The sequence below is a fragment of the Lynx canadensis genome, chromosome B3 (assembly GCF_007474595.2).
Source record: "Lynx canadensis isolate LIC74 chromosome B3, mLynCan4.pri.v2, whole genome shotgun sequence".
Taxonomy (NCBI): domain Eukaryota; kingdom Metazoa; phylum Chordata; class Mammalia; order Carnivora; family Felidae; genus Lynx; species Lynx canadensis.
The window spans coordinates 63012182-63034221 of record NC_044308.2 but is presented as its reverse complement, the minus strand read 5'-3'; the positions used below and the strand labels follow the sequence as shown (position 1 = coordinate 63034221).

Below are 22040 nucleotides of genomic sequence, written 5' to 3'. Positions count from 1 at the left end.
GTTGATTACTGAAATCTTCACACTTGACCCTGATGAATTTGATCAAATTATGTATGATGGCAGTAGCTAAAATATGATTCATTTCCAAATGAACACCCTTACAAAGAGGATGGGAAGAGAAAACAACCACCACCACAGTATAAAGGCTTGGAAATAAGTCCTCCGGAGGAATTCTGCCGTTGTCTTGCCGACTCCAACTGGTTATACAGTCATTTGTTAAATAACCACTGGACTGTTCCCTTTTTCTTCCAGAAACATTTTCATCCTACATCAAAAAGCACTAATTGCAGAGTTATCAATCAGGTGCGCAATCTACTACAAATTGCAACGCCAATGCCACCAATTCCAACCAAGCTGAAGCAACATCATGATCCAGTCCTGCCCCAGCAACTTCATGATGTATCCCCCACAAATGCCACATCTTCCTCCAAAGGTCTTATTTTCTGTAGCTGCCGTGAAATCAACCATGACTTTTGTGAGTCATCTGTTTCAAACGTTCGTTCTCTTTCACTTGACCCCAAGCAGACTACAAAGCAAAGTGTGGAACACCGACTATTTGGCCATTTTGCTTTGTGATGCTAATATTTCCATGCACTTTGAAAAAAAAAAAAATGTGAACCCCTGGCTACCTGATCTTACCTGTCCAAGGCAATGGCAGGGAAGCTGAGGATAGTCACGGAGCAGAAGACTTTGTGCAAAAATTTGACGACCTTGCAGAAGAGCATGGTGTAGATCCACCAGCAACAGTGAGGACTAGTGCTAAGGATGATGTCAAAAGGCACACACACCAGGCTGGCACAAATCCCAGAGCAGGCCAGGTTTTTAATGAACCTGTTGGTGACAGATTTGAACACGGTTGTGCGGCAAGTTGACCATAACACCATGAAGTTTCCTGGCCAGATATGCAAAAAAAAAAAAAAAAAAGTTTTTAAATTAAAAATAATAAATTAAATAAAAAGAAAGAAAGAAGACAAAAAGGAAAAAAAGAAACCGGTTAAAAAAAAGATTGAAAAGCCATTTGAGAGTTTATTTCAAAGAATCATTAAATACTTACATATTACATTGTCAATGTGCGTAAAATTATTAAATCACTTATGTACGCACCAAAAGTCTAGGAGAAATTTTAGTGGTAAGTTGTTGTTATTTAACTTTAGACTTAACAGTATAAGGTAATGATTCGGTCTCATCTGAGTATAAAGAATTTGCTACACATTACTTAATCTCACGCAGCCTACTTTTACCAAGTTTGCGAACAACCTCCATGTTGCCAAACTCTGCAAGACAAATAGGACGCAAGCCATACGTGCCATTAAAACTTCTAGTGGCCATATTTTTCAAAAATAAAAAAGAAGTAGGTAACATTTTAAGATCATACTTTATTTAACCCAGTATATCCCAAACATTATCATTTCAACATGTAATCATTACTTTTCAAAAGTACTGGTGAAATACTTTTCATTCTTGTTTTTGTACCTGTTTCTGAAATTTGGTATGCGCTTTTCCAGTGTTTGTTGTTTTGTTTGTTTAATTTTTTGAGAGAGAGAGAGCGAGCAAACTGGGGAGAGACAGAGGGAGAGAAAGAATCCCAAGTAAGCTTTGCACTGTTAAAGAAGAATCCAATATGGGGCACCGACGGTAAGATCATGACCTGAGCTGAAAACAAGGGCTGGATACTTAACCAATTGAGTAAGCCAGGCATGCCGGGTGTGCATTTTTTAAACTGAAACATAATTGCCATATAATATCATATTCATTTAGGTGCCCATGGTGTACATTTTATTTTACGCTTACAACACATTTCAATTTGCACTAGTCGCATCTCAAGTCCTCAATAGCAACTTGAGGCTACCATACAGGTGTGTACTGTTCTAGACCTCCAGCAGCAATGACACATCTTTGAGCACTTCCCTATTGCGGCTTCCACAGGCCTATACTCTCCTGGTTTTCTCCTACCCTCCCACCTCTCTCATTTTCTCAGCTACCTCTCTCCTCACTTAAAAACTGAATTATTTGGTTCTAAGAACTTGAATCGGACCACAATATTGGGAAAGGAGCACCCACACTCAATGCCTAATTGACCACACATAAGAAAATGCGTGTACATATACACTCTCTCTCACATTCTCACTCACACTTACAAGCACATGAGCATACACATACACATGCAGACACACAAATAAACACATAACCAAGTAAGATAATTATATATTTGGTCATTTCATCCTATTAGCACTTTAGATTCTTTTTAGCTTCATAAGGCACACTAAGGACAAGTATACGTTTTACGTAACACACTATTCAACCTTGAGATACTTTTTATTTAGAGATCATGTTCTAAATCACCTAATCTGGGTGCCTGGGTGGCTCAGTCAGTTGAACAACCGACTCTGGCTCAGGTTGTGATCTCACAGTTCATGGGCTCGAGCCCCATGTCGGGGCTCTGTGCTGACAGCTCAGTCTGGAGCCTGCTTCGCATTCTGTGTCTTCTTCTCTCTCTTGCCCATCCCCAGCTCATACTCTCTCTCTCAAAAATAAATAAACATTAAACAAAAATTTTTTAATAAATAAATCACCTAATCCCCCTTGGAAATAATTCAAGTTCTGTACCCATTACTTCTCCTGATATATTCTCATTATATATTCTAATACTAGATTCCATGACAATATTCAAAGCCCAGGCTATGGGCACAGCAACAAGGTACACACTCACAACCCTCAAAACCATTTGGACAAACCTACTTTCCCTGGGAGTACTGTGCTCTATCATTCCTCCCAATCTAAACTATAAATAAAGATTTCTCTTTACCTGGTAGACTTCCTACTTAAAAATAATTGATGTTGAAGACGCAGACATGTCAATTAACTACTACTCACAGACAGTACTTGACAGACCTTGAGGAACTAACCAGGAAATATTTTGCAAACTAAATTTTGCCTCTAAAATTTTTTGACAATGGCTGTCCTTTTTAACTGGTTCACAGGCTTGGCGTCTTTGAAACTAATATCCTTGTGTGTTAAAGAGACTAATTACCAAAATAAAGTATTCCAAAAGTGACTTGGAAAATAATGTGCCTTTGGGAATCTTCCTGAGAAAACAAAGTGCTCTTTAAAAACACTCAGCTTCCCCAGACTCACAGCAGCAAGAAAATTCGTGGTCATGCTTTTATAAAAAAATAACATACCACACAGAATATTCTAAAAACTGAAACTTGAAAAAGCAAATGAAAAGCGGAGGCAAATGTTAAATTATAAGAAAAATTCTGAGAAGACAAACAGCCAAGAGAGAGGCCAAAGTGAATCAGCAAGGATTAGAAAGACTACAGAGTATGTTTATACTCAGCAAACACCATGTAATATAAGAGCAAATCTACGCAAGTAATACTATTCCATAATAGAAGAAACGAAAATAGACAACTACTTTGTGTAGAAAGGAATTTTAAATTTCTTCTTAGCTTCAGTTTGCAGCCAAAAAATAACCAAGAACAGAGTCTCTTAGGTTAAAAGAATTATGTAAAATGAATTATTAGTAATGTTTTAATTAACATGCCAGATAATAACAGGAATGACTTTTAGCCTGTATTTTATTAAAGTGGCTTTCCTATAGGTAGCCAATAGTTGACTCTTACTTCTTTAACTGATCTGGCTCTTTTAATTGATGTGCTTAGATCATTTGTATTTAATGTAAATATTAATATGGTTGGAGTAAAACCCGCCATCTTGTTACTTGTTTACTATTTGTTCTATCCATTCTTTGTTCCTTTTTTCCTCTTTACCTTCCTGATGTTGGATTGAATACTTTTCAGATTCCATTCTATTACTATTGCCTTTTACATACTTTAAAAAATTTTTTGTAATGGGTTTCCCTATGTTACTATTTACATGTTTAATTACAGTTAACTTTCAAATTCTATTATACTGCTTCACATGTAGTGTAACAATCTTCTAACAGTATATTCCTAACCCCTTCCTACTAACCTTTGCACTTCCAGTGTCATACAGTATTTTTATATAAATTACAAACCCAAATATATCGCTGAAATTTTTATTTTCAACAATTAATTTTGAGAGTATTTAAAATGAGACATAAAGTTTTTTTATTTATCTTCACTTAAACCACTTTGTGAGATCTTCATTTCCTTGTGTATTTCCAAGTTTCTGCCTGCTATCCTATTCCTCATGCCTGAAAAACTTCCCTTAACATTTTTGTAGAGCAGGTCTGCTAATAATTCTCTCAGTCTGTCTGAATGTCTCCCTTTTTCCTTCATTATTTTTTTTAATTTTTTTTAATGTTTATTTTTTGAGAGAGACAGAGACAGAATGCGAGTGGGTTAGGGGTAGAGAGAGAGGGAGGCACAGAATCCAAAGCAGGCTCCAGGCTCTGAGCTGTCAGCACAGAGACCAATGCAGGGCTCGAACTCACGAGCTGTGAGATCATGACCTGAGCTGAAGTCGGACACTCAACCAACTGAGCCACCCAGGCACCTCAATTTCCTTCATTTATTTTTGTGAAAGAGAGAGTGTGCATGCGCATGCGAATGGGGAGGGGCAGAGAGAGAGAGAGAGAGAGAGAGAGAGAGAATCTTAAGCAGGGTCCATGCCCAGCACAGAGCCCAACTTGAGATTCAATCTCTCCATCATGAGATCATGACCTGACCTGAGCTAAAATTAAGGGTTGGTCACTTAACAAACTGAGCCACCCAGGTGCCCCTTTCCTTCATTTTAAAAATGTTTTCATGTTTACTTATTTATTTTTGAGAGAGAGAGAGCATGCATGCAAGAGCATGCATGCATGAGTGGGGAAGGGGCAGAGAGAAGAGGGAGAGAGAATCCCAAGCATGCTCCACACTATCAGCACAGAGCCAGATGTGGGACTCAGTCTCATGAACCATGAGATCATGACTTGAGCTCAAATCAATAATTGGTCACTTAACCAACTGAGCTACCTAGGCACCCTTCCTTCATTTTTGAAAGACATTTTTGCTGGGTATAATTTTCTGAGTTGAATGAAGTTTCCTCTAGTACTTGACAGATGTCACTTTATTATCTTCTGGATTTCATATTTCTGATAATATGTCTGCCATAAATCTTACCTCTGTTCTTCTGTGTGTATTCTGTCCATTTCTCCAACTGCCTTCAAGGTTTTCTCTTTCTCTGGGGCGCCTACATGGCTCAGTCAGTTGAACTTCTGACCAGCTCAGGTCATTATCTCACGGTCTGTGAGTTCGAGCCCCGTGTTGGGCTCTGTGCTGACAGCTCAGAGCCTGGAGCCTGCTTCAGATTCTGTGTCTCCCTCTCTCTCTGACCCTCCCCTGTTCATGATCTGTCTCTCTCTGTCTCAAAGATAAATAAACATTAAAAAAATTTTTTTTAAAGATTTGTCTTTCTTTTTGGTTTTTTACCAGTTTGAATATGATGTGCCTAGGAGTGTGTGTGTGTGTGTGTGCGCGCGTCTTTGTGTGTTTGTATACACCTGGTTCAGGCACTCCAATCTTCTTGGATCTAGATTTGATACCTTTTATATTTTTGGAAAATTCCTGGCCAGTCAATATTTCTTCAATATTTCTTCTGCCCATTCTCTCTCACTTCTCTTTCTGGGATTCTAATTACATGTGGTATGTGGTAAGCCCAATAATGCCCCATCACCAAAGATGTCTATATCCTAATCCCTGCAACTTATGAATATGTTAGGTTACATGACCAAGAGGAATTAAAGCTCCTGCTCAGTTGACCTTAAGATAGAGAGATTATCCTGGATTATCATAGTTTTTAATTATTCTCTATGTGATCATTTCAATATCTGGATCATACCTGAGTTAAGATTGTGATTCTGTGTCTCTTGACAGTGAGTTTTTGTTTTGTTTTGCTTTTTATGTCTCCTAATTTTAGGGTGAAAGCCAGATATCATCTTTAGGATAATAGATACTGGTAAACAGTATCTACAGGACATTTCGACAGATAGCACACACACACACATTATGCCAAAGAAGTATTTAGGTTAGATTCCAGACCCCAAGCTATGGGTCAACAAGGGTCAACAGCCTCTTAGTAGTCCCATAAATATAGACAGGATTTACATAGGTGAAAACCAAGAAATAACATGTTCCATAATTTTTTAAAGTGAGAGAATAGGAAAAGAAGGGGGAAAAAAGGAGAGCCAGGCACCAAGAAATATAAATATTCTATGTGAAGTAGACACCTCCTACTATGCCATAGACCTATGGTTCCTAAATCTTCATAATCATTGGGATCACCTGGGAAGCTTTTAAAATGCAGATTCCTGTGTCTCAGCCCAACTGAATAAGACCCTGAAGGGCCCTGGGAATCCTTTATTGTATGTGTATTAAATTCTGATGACAGCTAAGGAGCACTACCACCGTCACTCACTGTCAGCCTTCACCATACTGAGCACCCCAAAGTACCCATTGTTTTTGGGTTTTTTTTCAAAGAGAGCTTTTCCCCCAGTACTGGAAACAAAAACATGCCAAATCACATTGAGCTCTAGTTATAACCTCTATAGAGCCCCCAAGGAAATCCTTCTCTGGTCAATGATCAGTACTAGACTGCCGCTCAGCTTCTCACATGGCCTGTGGACACAGGCTGAGCTACAGCTGTAGAAATAGCTTTTCCTACCAGAGCAGAAATACAAGACAGGATGACATCTTTCACCAATTTTTTTATTATCCATGCTCGTTGACTCGTGGCATCTTTCCCAGCTGCTCACCATCGTTGACAAAACAGAAAGGATAGACAGATTTTAATTAACTTTAATCCATTCATTTCCAGTTTTTAAAATGAGCTCATTCATGTAGTCACCATAGAGTTTATATTTAGCCATTGAAAGCATATATTTTGTTTTATAAAGAAGAGGAAAAAGTGAAAAATATGGTTCCTTATTGGAAGCTGCACAGGGAAGGAGAAGGCAGGATGAAACAAAAGAGAATGAAACTCAAGAGCCTTGCTTTCTGGGCTACAGTTCTGATATTGTGTAATATGGATTATACCTTGGCCATCAGGACTGCTCTAATTACTTGGGAGATCTAAAACTTCAGGGCACCATTTTTGTTTGGGGTTGTTTTTTTTGTGTTTCCCAAGTGAAACACCTTATCGTGTCTTATAGTTATTAAGGGAAGACATAGTTAATTTTTTTAATTCAGACAATAAATAAGATAGTAAAATTAAATAATAAAAAAGTAAAAATTACCCACCCATTGACAACCATCTGTAAGCTTAAAGTATTTATCCTTCCAAACTTCTTCTTATATATACACAATTTCATTGATGCCAGTGGGACCAACCTATTCACACTGGTTTTTAACTAGGTCTTGTCACCATACCAACCGTCTTTCTACGGCAATAAATAAAAATAGATTTATATCGTTTTAAACAGCTGCATAAAGCAACAGTGCTTTTACAGTTATGCCCAAATTTACTTCATGTATGTACACATACACACGTGTACACATACACACATATATATGGATATACATACACATGTATATATGTGTATATATATATATATGTATATATATGTGTATATATATATGTATATATATATGTATATATATATATATATCTTTGGAAACTAAACTGATTATTTACTGAGGACACATTCCTAGAGGCAGAATTTCTGAGTCAAAGACTTTCACATTTTTATATATATTGCTAAATGACCCTCCACAAAAGGCATATGAGAGAGCTGGCTTCCCCATATGCTTGCTGAAAGTTCTGTAGTTTCACTAAAATCTTTGGAATTTGGCATGTTTCCTCAATCCTAGGATTTATGTTTTCCTTACTTCTAGAAAATGTTCATCCACTGCCTGTCTGAATTTGGCCCTACCCTCTTTCTCTTTCTTCTGGCCTTCTGAAAACTTGTATTGAACTTATATTAGGCCTCATTCTAATGGTTGTATCTCTTGACATTTCCTTCATATTTTCCATCAATGCATCCTCTTCAGACAACTGGATGATATTTCTCAGCTCTACCTTCCATTTTACCAATTCTTAATTCATCTGAAAATAACAAAATCATATTTTTATAGCTTTTTGAGTATCAGCTTTTTGAAATTTGAATCTGAGTCCACTTTGGACTGCCTACTCTGTGTTCCCAGGGTCCAGTTATTTTACCATGGCACCAGAGTGAACTCAAAACCACAAAGGGTCAAGAAAGTCAAAAAAGGAATTAATGATCTTGGCATGGTTTCATCAAGAAAAATAAAAAAAAATCTCAAAAATAATGGTGACTGCCATTTAATTGCTTTTAAATCCAATGATCTATAGCTGAAATCAGCAAGAGATTAATCAGGGCACAGGCTTTGGAGTCAGAAGATCTTTACCAACATGTCATCATTGCCACGTGATCCAACTTTGCTAAACCTCAGTTTCCTCATTAGGTAAACGGGTAGAAACAGTAATAATGGTTGTTGTGAAGGCAAAATTCCATACGTGATTTTAAGACGATGCTGGTAATCACTCAACTATTAGCCGACATTTTATTATGAACTGGGAGCTATATGAAACTGCAAGGTACTGAAGAACAAAATGGAATCTAAGAATTGAGAATGAATTTCATTTATAGATAATCACAAAAGAAACAAATGTGAATTTGTGCAGTCATTTATAGCATGAATAAAAATAAGAAAATCCTAAAGGCCCCCACCCAAAAAACTACCAGAAATAATAAACGAATTCAGAAAAGCAGCAAGATACAAAATTAATACTCAAAATCGGTAGCGTTTCTATACACTATAACAAAAGAGCAGAGAAATTTTAAAAAACACCTATTTACAATTGCACCAAAAAGAATAAGATCCCCAGGATAAAACTGTTTTAGTTTACTTATGTATTTTGAGAGAGCGAGAGAGAAAGAGAGCGGGTGGGGGAGGGGCAGAGAGAGGGAGAGACAGAATCCCAAGCAGGCTCTGTGCTATCAGTGTTCGAGCCCCATGTCAGGCTCTCTGCTGACAGCTCAGAGCCTGGAGCCTGCTTTGGATTCTGTGTCTCCCTCTCTCTCTATCCTTCCCCACTCATGCTCTGTCTTCTGTCTGTCTCTCTCTCTCTCTCTCTCAAGAATAAATCATTAAATTAAAAAATAAAGTTAAAAAAGTGGGCAAGGACCTGAATAGACATTTTTTTCAAAGAAGACATACAAATGGCCAAGAGGCACATGAAAAAATGCTCACTATCACTAATCATTAGGGAAATGCAAATCAAAACCACAATGAGATAACACCTTGCACCAATTAGAATGGCTAAAATAAAAAACACAAGAAATAACAAGTGTTGGCAAGGATGTGGAGAAAAAGAACTCTTGCACACTGTTGGTGGGAATGTAACTTGGTATAGCCACCATGGAAACAGTATGGAGGTTTCCTCAAGAACTTAAAAATAAAAATATCATATGACCCAATAATTCACTATTGCATATTTACCCAAAGAAAATGAAAAAACTAATTTGAAAAGAAAAGATATATGCACCCTGTGTTTACTGCAGAATTATTTACAATAACCAAGATATGGAAGCAACCTAAGTGTCCCTCAATGGAAAAATGGATAAGGATAATGTGGTATACACACACACACCACACACACACACATCACACACACAGGAATACTATACAGCCATAAAAAGATGAAACTATGTCATTTGGGAAAACATGGATGGACCAAGAGGGTAATATGCTAAGTGAAATAATTCAGACTGAGAAAGATTCCACATATGATTTCACTCATATGTGGAATCAAAAAAAAAAGAATAAACAAAAAGCAGAATCAGACCTATAAATACAGAGACTGAACTAATGGCTGCCAGAGGGAAAGGGGGTAAGGGGATGAGCAAAAGGTAAAAAGGAGTGGGAGATACAGGCTTCCAGTCATGGAATGAACAAGTCATGGGAATACAAGACACAGCATAAGGAACAGAGTCAATGATATTGTACTAGCGATGTATGAAGACAGATGGGAGCTACACTTGTTTGAGCATAGCATAATGCAGAAACTTGTCAAAAATCACTAAGTTGTACCTAAAGCTAATTAACATTGTCAACTATACTCAAATAAAAATAAAATAAAATAAAATAAAAAATAAAATAAAATAAAATAAAATAAAATATACACAGACTTTGACCCAGTTATTTCACTTGTGTAAATTCATCCTAAGAAATTCAGTGAATAGAGGGAAAGTTATATTCAAAAAGAGGCTAACTATAATGTTTTATAATGGCAAAGAGCTGGAAACCTAAAGGGTTCACTATGAAAACAGCTATGTAAATTCATGTAAACTTAACAAAATATTATAGACACTGCAATAATGATTACTATGGGGCACCTGGGTGGCTCAGTCAATTAAGCATCCAACTTCGGCTCAGGTCATGATCTCACGGTTTGTGAGTTCGAGCCCCATGTCGGGGCTCTGTGCTGACAGCTCAGAGCCTGGAGCCTGCTTTGGATTCTGTGTCTCCCTCTCTCTCTGCCCCTCTCCTGCTTTCTCTCTCTCTCTCTCTCTCTCTCTCAAAATAAAGATTAAAAAAATTTTTTAAGAATGATCACTAAAAAGGCATGTATATGCACAGAAATTCCTCATATTAAGTACATCAGATGACAATGAATGATACATATTTGTATGTATAATATTAGAACAAGTAAAAATACACATGTAGGGAACTAGAACCAACTGAAAATTGTGTTAGGTTTTCAGCAGATTCTTTCTTTGATGTAATTACTTTCTTCTTTGTCTTCCTCGTGCACAAAGAAAGTCAGTGTCTTAGTCTGACTAAAAGATTATTTATCATTATGAAAAAAAAATTTAATGCTCTCTGGCCAAGGATATGTTACAAATAACAAAACGATGATATAATTATGCTTCATTATTTGCTTTTCAAAAAAATAGTTTAAAAGCATTACTTATACTCTTAAATACAGAAAACAAACTGAGGGTTGATGGGGGGTGGGAGAGACAGGAAAGTGGGTGATGGGCATGGAGGAGGGCACTTGTTGGCATGAGCACTGGGTGTTGTAGGTAAACCAATTGGACTATAAATTATATTTTTAAAATAATAATAATAAAATAAAAATAAATAAAAACATTACTCATTACCCATTATCCACCATCTTCCCAGTAGATGGCCACTAAGCAGCCTTTTGTGCATAGAGGCTCATAGATGAGCAATTAAGAATTTTAGTTAAAGTGGAAAAAAACTATTTGATTTCTTACCACTATCACTAGAAAGTAAAAGTGACCCTGGGGGCGCCTGGGTGGCTCAGTTGGTTAAGTGTACGACTTTGGCTCAGGTCATGACCTTACCGTCCGTGAGTTCAAGCCCCATGTGGGGCTCTGTGCTGACAGCTCACAGCCTGGAGCCTGCTTCAAATTCCATGTCTCCCTCTCTCTCTGCCCCTCTCATACTTGTTCTCTCTCTCTACCTCTCAAAAATAAATAAATGTTAAAAAAAAATTTTTTTTAAAGAAAGAAAGAGAGTAAAAGTTACTCTGAATAATTGAGGGCATTGCTCCATTTTATTTAGGTATGATTTGTATGTAGTTTCATTATCCTGATTTTGCAAAGAGTTGTTTAAAAAAAAAAAAAATGCCAGGGGCACCTGAGTGGCTCAGTCGGTTAAACATCCAACTCTTGATTTCAGCTCAGGTCACAATCTGACGGTTCATGAGTCCAAGCCCCCTGATGAGCTCTGCTGACAGTGCAGAGCCTGCTTGGGATTCTCTCTCCTCTCCCTCTCTCTCTCTATGCCTCCCTGCTCGTGTTCTCTCTCTCTCTTCCTTGCCTTCTCGAAATAAATAAACTTAAAAAAAAATTCCAGAGAACAAGTTAGTGTGATATTGACGCGTTAAGTCCATTTAAAAATTTTTTTAAAACGTTTATTTATTATTGAGAGACAGAGAGAGACAGGGAATGAGCATGGGAGGGGCAGAGAGAGGAGCACACACAGAATCGGAAGCAGGCGCCAGGCTCTGAGCTGTCAGCACACAGCCCGACGCGGGGCTCAAACTCACAAACCGCAAGACCATGACCTAAGCCGAAGTCGGACGTTGAACCAACTGAGCCACCCAGGTGCCCCATCATTAAGTCCATTTTAAAGAACAGCCAAGGTACAAAAGCAACTTGATTCATTTTACCAAAAGCATTCAACAGTGCCCTACTGACATTAAGAAAAAAACAAATCGAAACTTCCCCACATCATATACTACCCTTTAAGATACGACCTCTGGCTGCTGACACTTACTACCCAAAGTTATGGCATCATGATGGAATGGAATGAGCCTGGAAATTTAAGGGTCAAATCCATGTTTTTCTCTGAATCCTTAAATCTGCTGCCCCAACAAAACCCTTCAAGGGATTTCCCTTTCCTAAGAAAGATTGAGAGAGAGGGCAAGGGAGAGGGAGAGGGAAGGAAAGCCCAGAGGGAAATAAAAAAACTCCTCAGTGTACAGAAGGCAAATGGTACCTGGAAGGTTCAAAAAAAGACACTGTTAAGCACTGTGGACCTGGGGGTCAGGGACACCAATGTTAAAAGCTGAGTGTCAAAGTTCACACTTCCAAAGAAAAGTTTAAATAGTTCTAAAAAGGATTCTATTTTATTCTGATTTAAAAGAAAAAAAAAACTTCCTCTCTCTAATCTACATGAGTAAACTTCCCGCTACCCAGACAATCAGCACTGGCTGGTGATAAATGGCTTTTTTGCCACTGGTATCAGAATTATGGCCAAAAAGAATGTCATGGAAAAACCAGCTTGCACTAGAGAGCTGTGTCTGGTGATTTTCAATACAATTTGTTCTTCCTCCCAGTCTAAAAATGTGAGTCTCTTCCTCACTGATGAAGAGTCAATTTGCTATAACTTGTGATTAAACCATTTAATATGGGCCCAACTCTGTTTAAGCTGATCTCTATTAGCATGAAAAATTTATGTTACTTTAGTTACAATTAATTTGATTCCAGGGGTTTTTCTGAAATGATATGGGAGGTTCAAATTAAGCAGGAATTGAATTAGCAGGAAGAAGCTATGCAGTAAGTTTATTAAAATTCATGGTGAATTTTAAATAGTTACTTTGAGTGAAAAGCATCTTATGAAATATATATCCCCAATCTAACCTTGGATGATTTCTACCTAGAAGTTGTCCACAATGAATAATTCAGATAAAGTATTACAAGATTCACTTCTGTAATACATAGGAACAGAGAAAAAGACTCCAACAATAGCCTCATCCAGTCAGCGCCTAAGAAGCCACACAAAGGATTTTAGGTGAGTCTACAACAAACGCATGTAGGTTTTAGCAACAATGGCATCCCAAGAGGTAAGTCCAAACTGTGGCACACAACCAAGACAAAATGATCCTAGGGGCTCTCTTGTGATTGTGGAAGTCACAAAGCCCCTGAAATTAGCTCAGTCCCTCACGTCTCTTAACACAAAGCAAGACACACACAGATGCACAGTATAAGAAAAGACACACAGTCAGAGTCTAAAGTTGGAAACTCTCCTTTATTTGACAACTCAAGTTTTTTCCATGTAAATCAGGTAGAAAATGTTAACCTCCCTGAAAGGTATATTATTCCCTAAAAAGCCATGCCAAGAGTCTCTCTATCATTGGTCCCACAGAACTGTGAGGGTGTCAAAACGCTTTAATAAGCACAGGGTCCTCCTCCATAAGTATATGGAGAAAGTTTCCAGAGAAAAGGAGGAAACAAATTATCTAGTATCATTAAGCATGCTCCCCCTGGATCTTCATCCAAACAAGCCATTCTTGATTGGGTGCAGATGAAGTAGTTCACTGCCCTAAATATCTACTACACAGGCTATCTCACTAAGAAGTCATTGCCTGTATTAAGTTGTTCGTGTAGGGGCACCTGGGTGGCTGAGCTGGTTAAGCGTCCGACTTCGGCTCAGGTCATGATCTCACGGTTCGTGGGTTCGAGCCCCGCATCGGGCTCTGTGCTGACAGCTCAGAGCCTGGAGCCTGCTTCAGATTCTGTGTCTCCCTCTCTCTCTCTGCCCCTCCCCTGCTCACGCTCTCTCTCTGTCTCTCAAAATAAATAATAAATGTAAGTTGTTCATGTAATCTATAAAGGCAGGGTCCACATCTTCTGAACCACTCATATTGCATTTAGCCTTGAGGGGTCATTTCTCCCCTAAAATACTGTAAGATTATGAAGCCTGAAAAGAACCTTATCTGAAAATTCCGTTGACCCTCAGGAGCACCAATCACATTTTCATACCTAGGAGTTGCTTCATAAATACCTAAATAAATGAACAAATAGAAGCTTGAAGTTTGTTATTGCTTTATCAGAGTCACCAGAATCTTTTTTTCTGTGTACTGAATTTTGAAGGTACACCTATGATGGCAACTTGCCTCTGGTCAATAAGCTGAATGTTTACTATCTCCCCACTGCCAACACACAGTATTAGAGCAGCTTGGGAGAGATGCATTTGACAATGATACATCATGCTATACTATAATTAGTCTAGTGAACGTACACAGAATACTCATGTACTCTATTCTCCTACTTCCTCTGTTCCAGTAACTATAATTATGCAGTCTGAAAGAGAAAATGATGCTGGAAATATTTCCAGGGAACACAAGGGCAAGATAATTAGAGGACTAAGAAAGGAAAGTGAGCTCTGATTCTGCTTCAGTTTATGAGGATCCAGCATGGCTGATGTGAGAGGGAGGAATAAGGTGTCAGAAACGGAAGTCTCTTACTCCTTATGATCTGGTGCAGTCTGACAAAGACATCGATTAAAAATTGAAAATTCCGTTCCTTTTTCTGTAGCTGAGCTTTTAGGAGAGACAAGAGAAATGGGAGGGACTACAGGATGAAGAGCAAGGAATGGATTTGAATTCTAACAGATTTGGGGCCACTCTACCATTACCGGAGAGGTTAAATTTGCTCTACAGTAGACTTGTCATGTTCCCTTCACCACTCTCTCCCATCTCTGAAAAGGAGAAGGTGAGCAACACAGGGGTGTTTGTAGAGTGAGGAGCTGGGACTAGGAGAGCCAGGGCAGCAGACGGGACAAAAACTGGAGGCTGCCAGATCCAGGACAAGGTCAAAAACAGACAGCCAAGGCAAGGAAGGCTCTATGAGGAAGCGATGGATCTTAAAGTCACAGCAACATTGAGAACAGAAGACAAGAGTCATTGAAAAGATGAGTTACTACACACAGCCTATCAAGCCAAGTGACAACATAAAAAATGGAATAAATGTTCAGACAAAATACTAGGAGCCAAGAGCTTCATAGTAAGGAGGGAAGGGTAAAGCAAGAAAAAATTAGACTACCACATGGGTAACAAGAAAGGAGCTTAATAACTGAGACAACCTCAGATTAGACCCTGAACTTTGATATGGTTCCTTGTGAGGCAATGCACAAGCCAACAGGCTGTATTTAAGAGCCTTGCAGGTATAACATGATTTTGGAAGTACTTGTAATGAAGTGCATATGGGTGGGCAAAACAATGCCTTTCAAAAAGCAAATCCTAACACCTCCTTTTCTCCTTTCCTCTTCCATCTCTCTCTAGTAAGCAAGAATGGAGAAAGAGGAGAAGAGCAATTTTGAGAATAAAAGAACAAGGAGAATGATTTCAATTCCATTTATCTCTCACACCAAGCCCTATTTTGTATGTGTGTTCCCAGGAACTATTTAAGGCAACCCAAGTCTTCTGTGCCTGGGTCTTCATTAGTCACATTGTTGAAAACTGGACAAAAGATTTCTTTGCTTTGTATCATGTTCCAAGAATCCAAGAGTCATAATGATGGTGACCACACTGACACAAATAAACAGGGAAGGAGAATTCTCCTAACATTTGAACATTTTATAAATAATCAGCTTTGAATTCATGCATTTTCCTTCTAATACTAGTTGATAATGAATAACACTGGAGTTATTTATTATGTAATTTTCTGGCTGGTTCAAAGTAAAATAGCATGAAACACTATTAGCTTGTTTAAAGCACTAAGATCAATGAGGAGATGTGACCTCTTATTTTTCCATTATAAAACAAAAGGCAGGGGAAAGATTTTTCTATCCTGTGATATAATGATTTTCCACTTTGTGGAGTTTGTACATTACTGGCTTTCACAGTGCAATCAGTGTCACTGATTCAATGTGGATGAATAAATAAGATAAAATATAAAATCTGTTCACTTTCATTAAGTCCCAGTTTCCATTAGTCTTGCCCCTGACATTACTCTGATAAAGGTGTAAGCATTGAAATACCATGGGATAAAGGCAAACATTGGCTAGTAAATATTGCCAACAAATTTTAATAATGCCCCAAGTAAGGAAACAAAGGTGAGCATACATGCAATGATCAAGGAAACAGTGACATACTACAACATTTATAATTGTCATTTTCTTCCTCCTAATACATAGAGGCAAACACAGAGAGTTAAACAAAATGAGGAGACAGAAAAATATGTACCAAAATGAACAAATAATAAAAAAATTGCAGCAAAAAGGCTAAATAAATGGAGATAAGCAATACACTTGATAAAGAATTCAAAGTAATGGTCATAAAGATACTCATTGGACTTGAGAAAAGAGTGGAGGATCTCAGTGAGACTTTCACAAAGATATAGAAAAATATAAAAAAAGAACAAGTCAGAGATGAAGAACTCAATAACTAAAATCAAAAATAAACTAGAGGGATTCGATACCAATTTAGAGTATGCAGAAGAATGGATCAGTGGACCTAGAAGATGGGATAATGGAAGGCAACCAAGCTGAGCATCAAAAAGAAAATAGAATAGGGCAGACTGTGTGGCTCAGTCATTGAGCATCCAACTTCAGCTCAGGTTATGATCTCACGGCTCATGTGTTCGAGCCCCACATTGAGCTGGCTGCTGTCAGCACAGAGCATGCCTCAGATTTTCTGTTCCCCTCTCTCTGCCCTTCTCCCACTTGTGCTCTCTCTCTCTCAAAAATAAATAAATCTTAAAAAAAAAAAAGAATAATAGAAAATGAGGATAGGTAAGGAACTCAGTGACATCATCAAATGTAATAACATTCACATTATAGGGATCCCAGAAAGAGAAAAGAGAAAGAAGGGGACAGAAAATTTAGTGAAGAAATAACTGAAAAATTACCTAATCTGAAGAAAGAAACAGATATCCGAATCCAGAAGGCACAGAGAGCCTCCACAAAATTAACCCAAAGAGGTCCAAGACATGTAATTAAAAGGGCAAGAAGGGGTGATAAAGAGAGAATTTAAAAAAATATCAGGGGTGCCTGATGGCTCAGTTGATTAAGCGTCCGACTTCAGCTCAGAGCATGATCTCATGGTTTTTGAGTTCAACCTCACGTCGGGCTCTGTGCTGACAGCTCAGAGCCCGCAGCCTGCTTTGGATTCTGTGTCTCCCTCTCTCTCTGCCCCTCCCCTGCTTGGTCTCTCTCTCTCTCATCTCTCTCTCTCTCTCTCTAATATAAATAAAAACATTTAAAAAACATCAGAAGAAAACAGTTACATAAAAGAGAAATCCCGTAAAACTATCAGCTGAGTTTTCAGCAGAAACTTTATAGGCCAGAAGTATGTGACATGATATATTCAAAGTGCTGAAAAGAAAAAACCTGCAACCAAGAATACTCTACCCAGAAAGGCTATTATTTAGAATAAAAAAGAGAGATAAGAGTTTCCCAGACAAAAGTTAAAAGAGTTCATCGCCACTAAAACAGCCTTACAAGAAATGTTAAATGGAATTCTTTGAGTGGAAAGAAAAGGCCATAACTAGAAGAAAATTATAAAAGGAAAAAAATTCAAAGGTAAATGTAAATGTATAATAAAGGTAGTAGTTTAAGCACCTACAAAACTAGTATGGAAGTTAAAGTGCAAAAGCAGTGAAATAATTATACCTATAACAATCAGTCAAGGGATTCACAAAATAAAAAGTTGTAAAATATGATACCCACAAATGTTATGGTCAACTCATCTTTGACAAAGCAGGAAAGAATATCCAATGGAATAAAGACAGTCCCTTCAGCAAGTGGTGCTGGGAAAACTGGACAACAATACGCAGAAGAATGAACCTGGACCACTTTCTTACACCATACACAAAAATAAACGCAAAATGGATGAAAGACCTAAATGTAAGACAGGAAGCCATCAAAATCCTTGAGGAGAAAGCAGGCAAAAACTTCTATGATCTTGGTCGCAGCAACTTCTTACTCAACATGTCTCCAGAGTCAAGGGAAACAAAAGCAAAAATGAACTATTGGGACCTCATTATGATAAAAACTTCTACACAGTGAAGGAAATAATCAGCAAAACTAAAAGGCAACCAACGGAATGAGAGAAGATATTTGCAAATGACATATCAGATAAAGGGTTAGTATCCAAAATATATAAAGAACTTATCAACTCAACACCCAAAAAACAAATAATCCAGTGAAGAAATGGGCAAAAGACATGAATAGACACTTTTCCAAAGACATCCAGATAGCCAACCAATACATGAAAAAATGCTCAATATCACTCATCATCAGGGAAATACAAATCAAAACCACAAGGAGATACCACCACCTTTTGCACTGCTGGTGGGAATGCAAACTGGTGTAGCCACTTTGGAAAACAGTATGGAGGTTCCTCAAAAAGTTAAAAATAGAACTACCCTATGACCCAGCAATTGCACTACTAGGTATTTATCCAAGGGATACAGGTATGCTGTTTCGAAGGGGCACATGCACCTCAATGTTTATAGCAGCACTATCAACAATAACCAAAGTATGGAAAGAGCCCAAATGTCCATCGGTGGATGAATGGATAAAGAACATGTGGTATATATATACAATGGAGTATTATTCGGCAATCAAAAAGAATGAAATCTTGCTATTTGCAACTACATGGATGGAACTAGGGGGTATTATGCTAAGTGAAATAAGTCAGTCAGAGAAAGACAAATATCATATGACTTCATTCATATGAGGACTTTAAGACAGAACAGATGAACACAAGGGAAGAGAAGAAAAAATAATATAAAAACAGGGAGGGGGACAAAACATACGAGACTCTTAAATATGGAGAACAAACAGAGGGTTACTGGAGGGGTTCTGGGAGGGGGAAATGGGCTAAATGGGTAAGGGGCATTAAGGAATATACTCCTGAAATCATTGCTGCGCTATATGTTAACTAACTTGGATGTAAATTTTAAAAATAAATTAATTAAATAAAATAAATTTAAAAAAGATGTAAAATATGATATATACATAAAACATGGCAGGAAGACTAAAAATTTAGTGCTTTTAGAATGTGTCCAAACTTAAGTGACCATATATAATACAGACTGCTATATACTTAAAATGTTATCTATGAACCTAAAGGCAATCACAAATCAAAAACTATAACACGTACATTCTCAAAGAAAGGAATCTAAGGGGATTCTTGGGTGGCTCAGTCAGTTATGCATCTGTCTAGGGTTTAGGGTCAGGTCATGATATCACAGTTTTGTGGGTTCAAGCCCCACGTTGGGCTCTACACTGCCAGAACAGAGCCTGCTTGGGATTCTCTCTCTCCTGCTCTCTCTGCCCCTCCCCGACTCATCTGTCTCTGTATCTCTCAAAATAAATAAATAAACTTAAAAAGAAAGAAAAAGAAAGGAATCAGAATCTAGGGCACCTGGGCGGCCCAGTTGGTTAAGCATCCAAATACTGACCTCAGCTCAGGTCTTGATCTCAGCATCATGAGTTCAAGCCCCACATTGGACTCCATGCTGGGTGTGGAGCTTACTTACAAGAAGAAGGACAAGGGGGAGGGGGAGGAGGAGGAGGAGGGAGGGGGAGGGGGGGGAGGGGGGAGGAGGGAGGGGGAGGGGAGGAGGAGTTTTTCTTCTTCCTTTTGTTTCGTCTTCCCTTCTGCTTCTTCTTCTTCTTTCTTCTTCTCCTTCTGCCTTCTCCTCTCCTTCTCCTCTCTCCCTTCTCCTTCTCCTCTCCTTCTCCTTCTCCTTCTCCCGCCCTCCCTCCCTCCCTCCCTCCCGCCCGCCCTCTCCCTCCTCCCGTTCTCCCTTATCCCCTCATCTTCCATCATAAGGAAGAGAGCAAGAGGGGAAAAAAGGTACAGAAAAGAACTATAGAAACAATGATGAAGTAAGTAACAAAACAGCAATAAGTATATACCTATTAATAATTACTTTAAATGTAAATGAACTTAATATTCCAATCAGAAGACACAGGGTGTGGCACAAAACAGACACATAGACCAATGGAATAGAATAGAAACCCCAGAACTAGACCCACAAATGTATGGCCAACTAATCTTTGACAAAGCAGGAAAGAACATCCAATGGAAAAAAGACAGCCTCTTTAACAAATGGTGCTGGGAGAACTGGACAGCAACATGCAGAAGGTTGAAACTAGACCACTTTCTCACACCATTCACAAAAATAAACTCAAAATGGATAAAGGACCTGAATGTGAGACAGGAAACCATCAAAACCCTAGAGGAGAAAGCAGGAAAAGACCTCTCTGACTTCAGCCATAGCAATCTCTTACTCGACACATCCCCAAAGGCAAGGGAATTAAAAGCAAAGTGAATTACTGGGACCTTATGAAGTTAAAAAGCTTCTGCACAGCAAAGGAAACAACCAACAAAACTAAAAGGCAACCAACGGAATGGGAAAAGATATTTGCAAATGACATATCAGACAAAGGGCTAGTATCCAAAATCTATAAAGAGCTCACCAAACTCCACACCCGAAAGACAAATAACCCAGTGAAGAAATGGGCAGAAAACATGAATAGACACTTCTCTAAAGAAGACATGCGGATGGCCAACAGGTACATGAAAAGATGCTCAACGTCGCTTTTCATCAGGGAAATACAAATCAAAACCACACTCAGATATCACTTCACGCCAGTCAGAGTGGCCAAAATGAACAAATCAGGAGACTATAGATGCTGGAGAGGATGTGGAGAAATGGGAACCCTCTTGCACTGTTGGTGGGAATGCAAACTGGTGCAGCCACTCTGGAAAACAGTGTGGAGGTTCCTCAGAAAATTAAAAATAGATCTACCCTGTGACCCAACAATAGCACTTCTAGGAATTTACCCAAGGGATACAGGAGTACTGATGCATAGGGGCACTTGTACCCCAATGTTTATAGCAGCACTCTCAACAATAGCCAAATTACGGAAAGGGCCTAAATGTCCATCAACTGATGAATGGATAAAGAAGATGTGGTTTATATATACAATGGAATACTACTTGGCAATGAGAAAGAATGAAATATGGCCTTTCGTAGCAACATGCATGGAACTAGAGAGTATGATGCTAAGTGAAATAAGCCATACAGAGAAAGACAGATACCATATGTTTTCACTCTTATGTGGATCCTGAGAAACTTAACAGAAACCCATGGGGGAGGGGAAAGAAAAAAAAAGAGGTTAGAGTGGGAGAGAGCCAAAGCATAAGAGACTCTTAAAAACTGAGAACAAACTGAGGGTTGATGGGGGGTGGGAGGGAGGGGAGGGTGGGTGATGGGTATTGAGGAGGGCACCTTTTGGGATGAGCACTGGGTGTTGTATGGAAACCAATTTGACAATAAATTTTATATATTGAAAAAAAAAAAGACACAGGGTGACTAAATGGAAAAAAAAGCAAGACCCATATATATGCTCCCTACACAAAACTCACTTCAGACCTAAAGACACACACAGATTGAAAGTGAATAGATGGAAAAACATCTATCATACAAATGAAAGTAAAGAGAAAGTTGGGGTAGCAATACTTATGTCACACAAAATATACTTTAAAACAAAGACTCTATCAAGAGACAAAAAAAATACTACATAATGATGAAGGAAACAATTCAACAAGAGAATATAACAACTGTAAATGTCTATGCACCCAACATGGAAGCCCATAAAGCAAACATTAGTAGACATTAAGAAATCGACAGTAATAGAAAAATAGTAAGGGACTTTAACATCTTACTTACATCAATGTATAGATCATCTAGAAAGAAAATCAACAAGGAATAGTGGTTTTAAACAACACACTAGATCAGATGGATTTAACAGATATATACAGAACATTCCATCCCAGAA

General features: G+C 38.3%; 1 protein-coding gene across 1 annotated transcript in view; it reads right to left on the bottom strand.

The window, feature by feature from the left end:
- GPR176 (G protein-coupled receptor 176) overlaps nt 1-22040 on the bottom strand; it is a 128063-nt gene that overhangs the window by 8315 nt on the left and 97708 nt on the right. Inside the window, 1 exon segment of the mRNA XM_030318525.2 lies at nt 640-892. Coding sequence (XP_030174385.1) covers nt 640-892 — 253 coding nt within the window.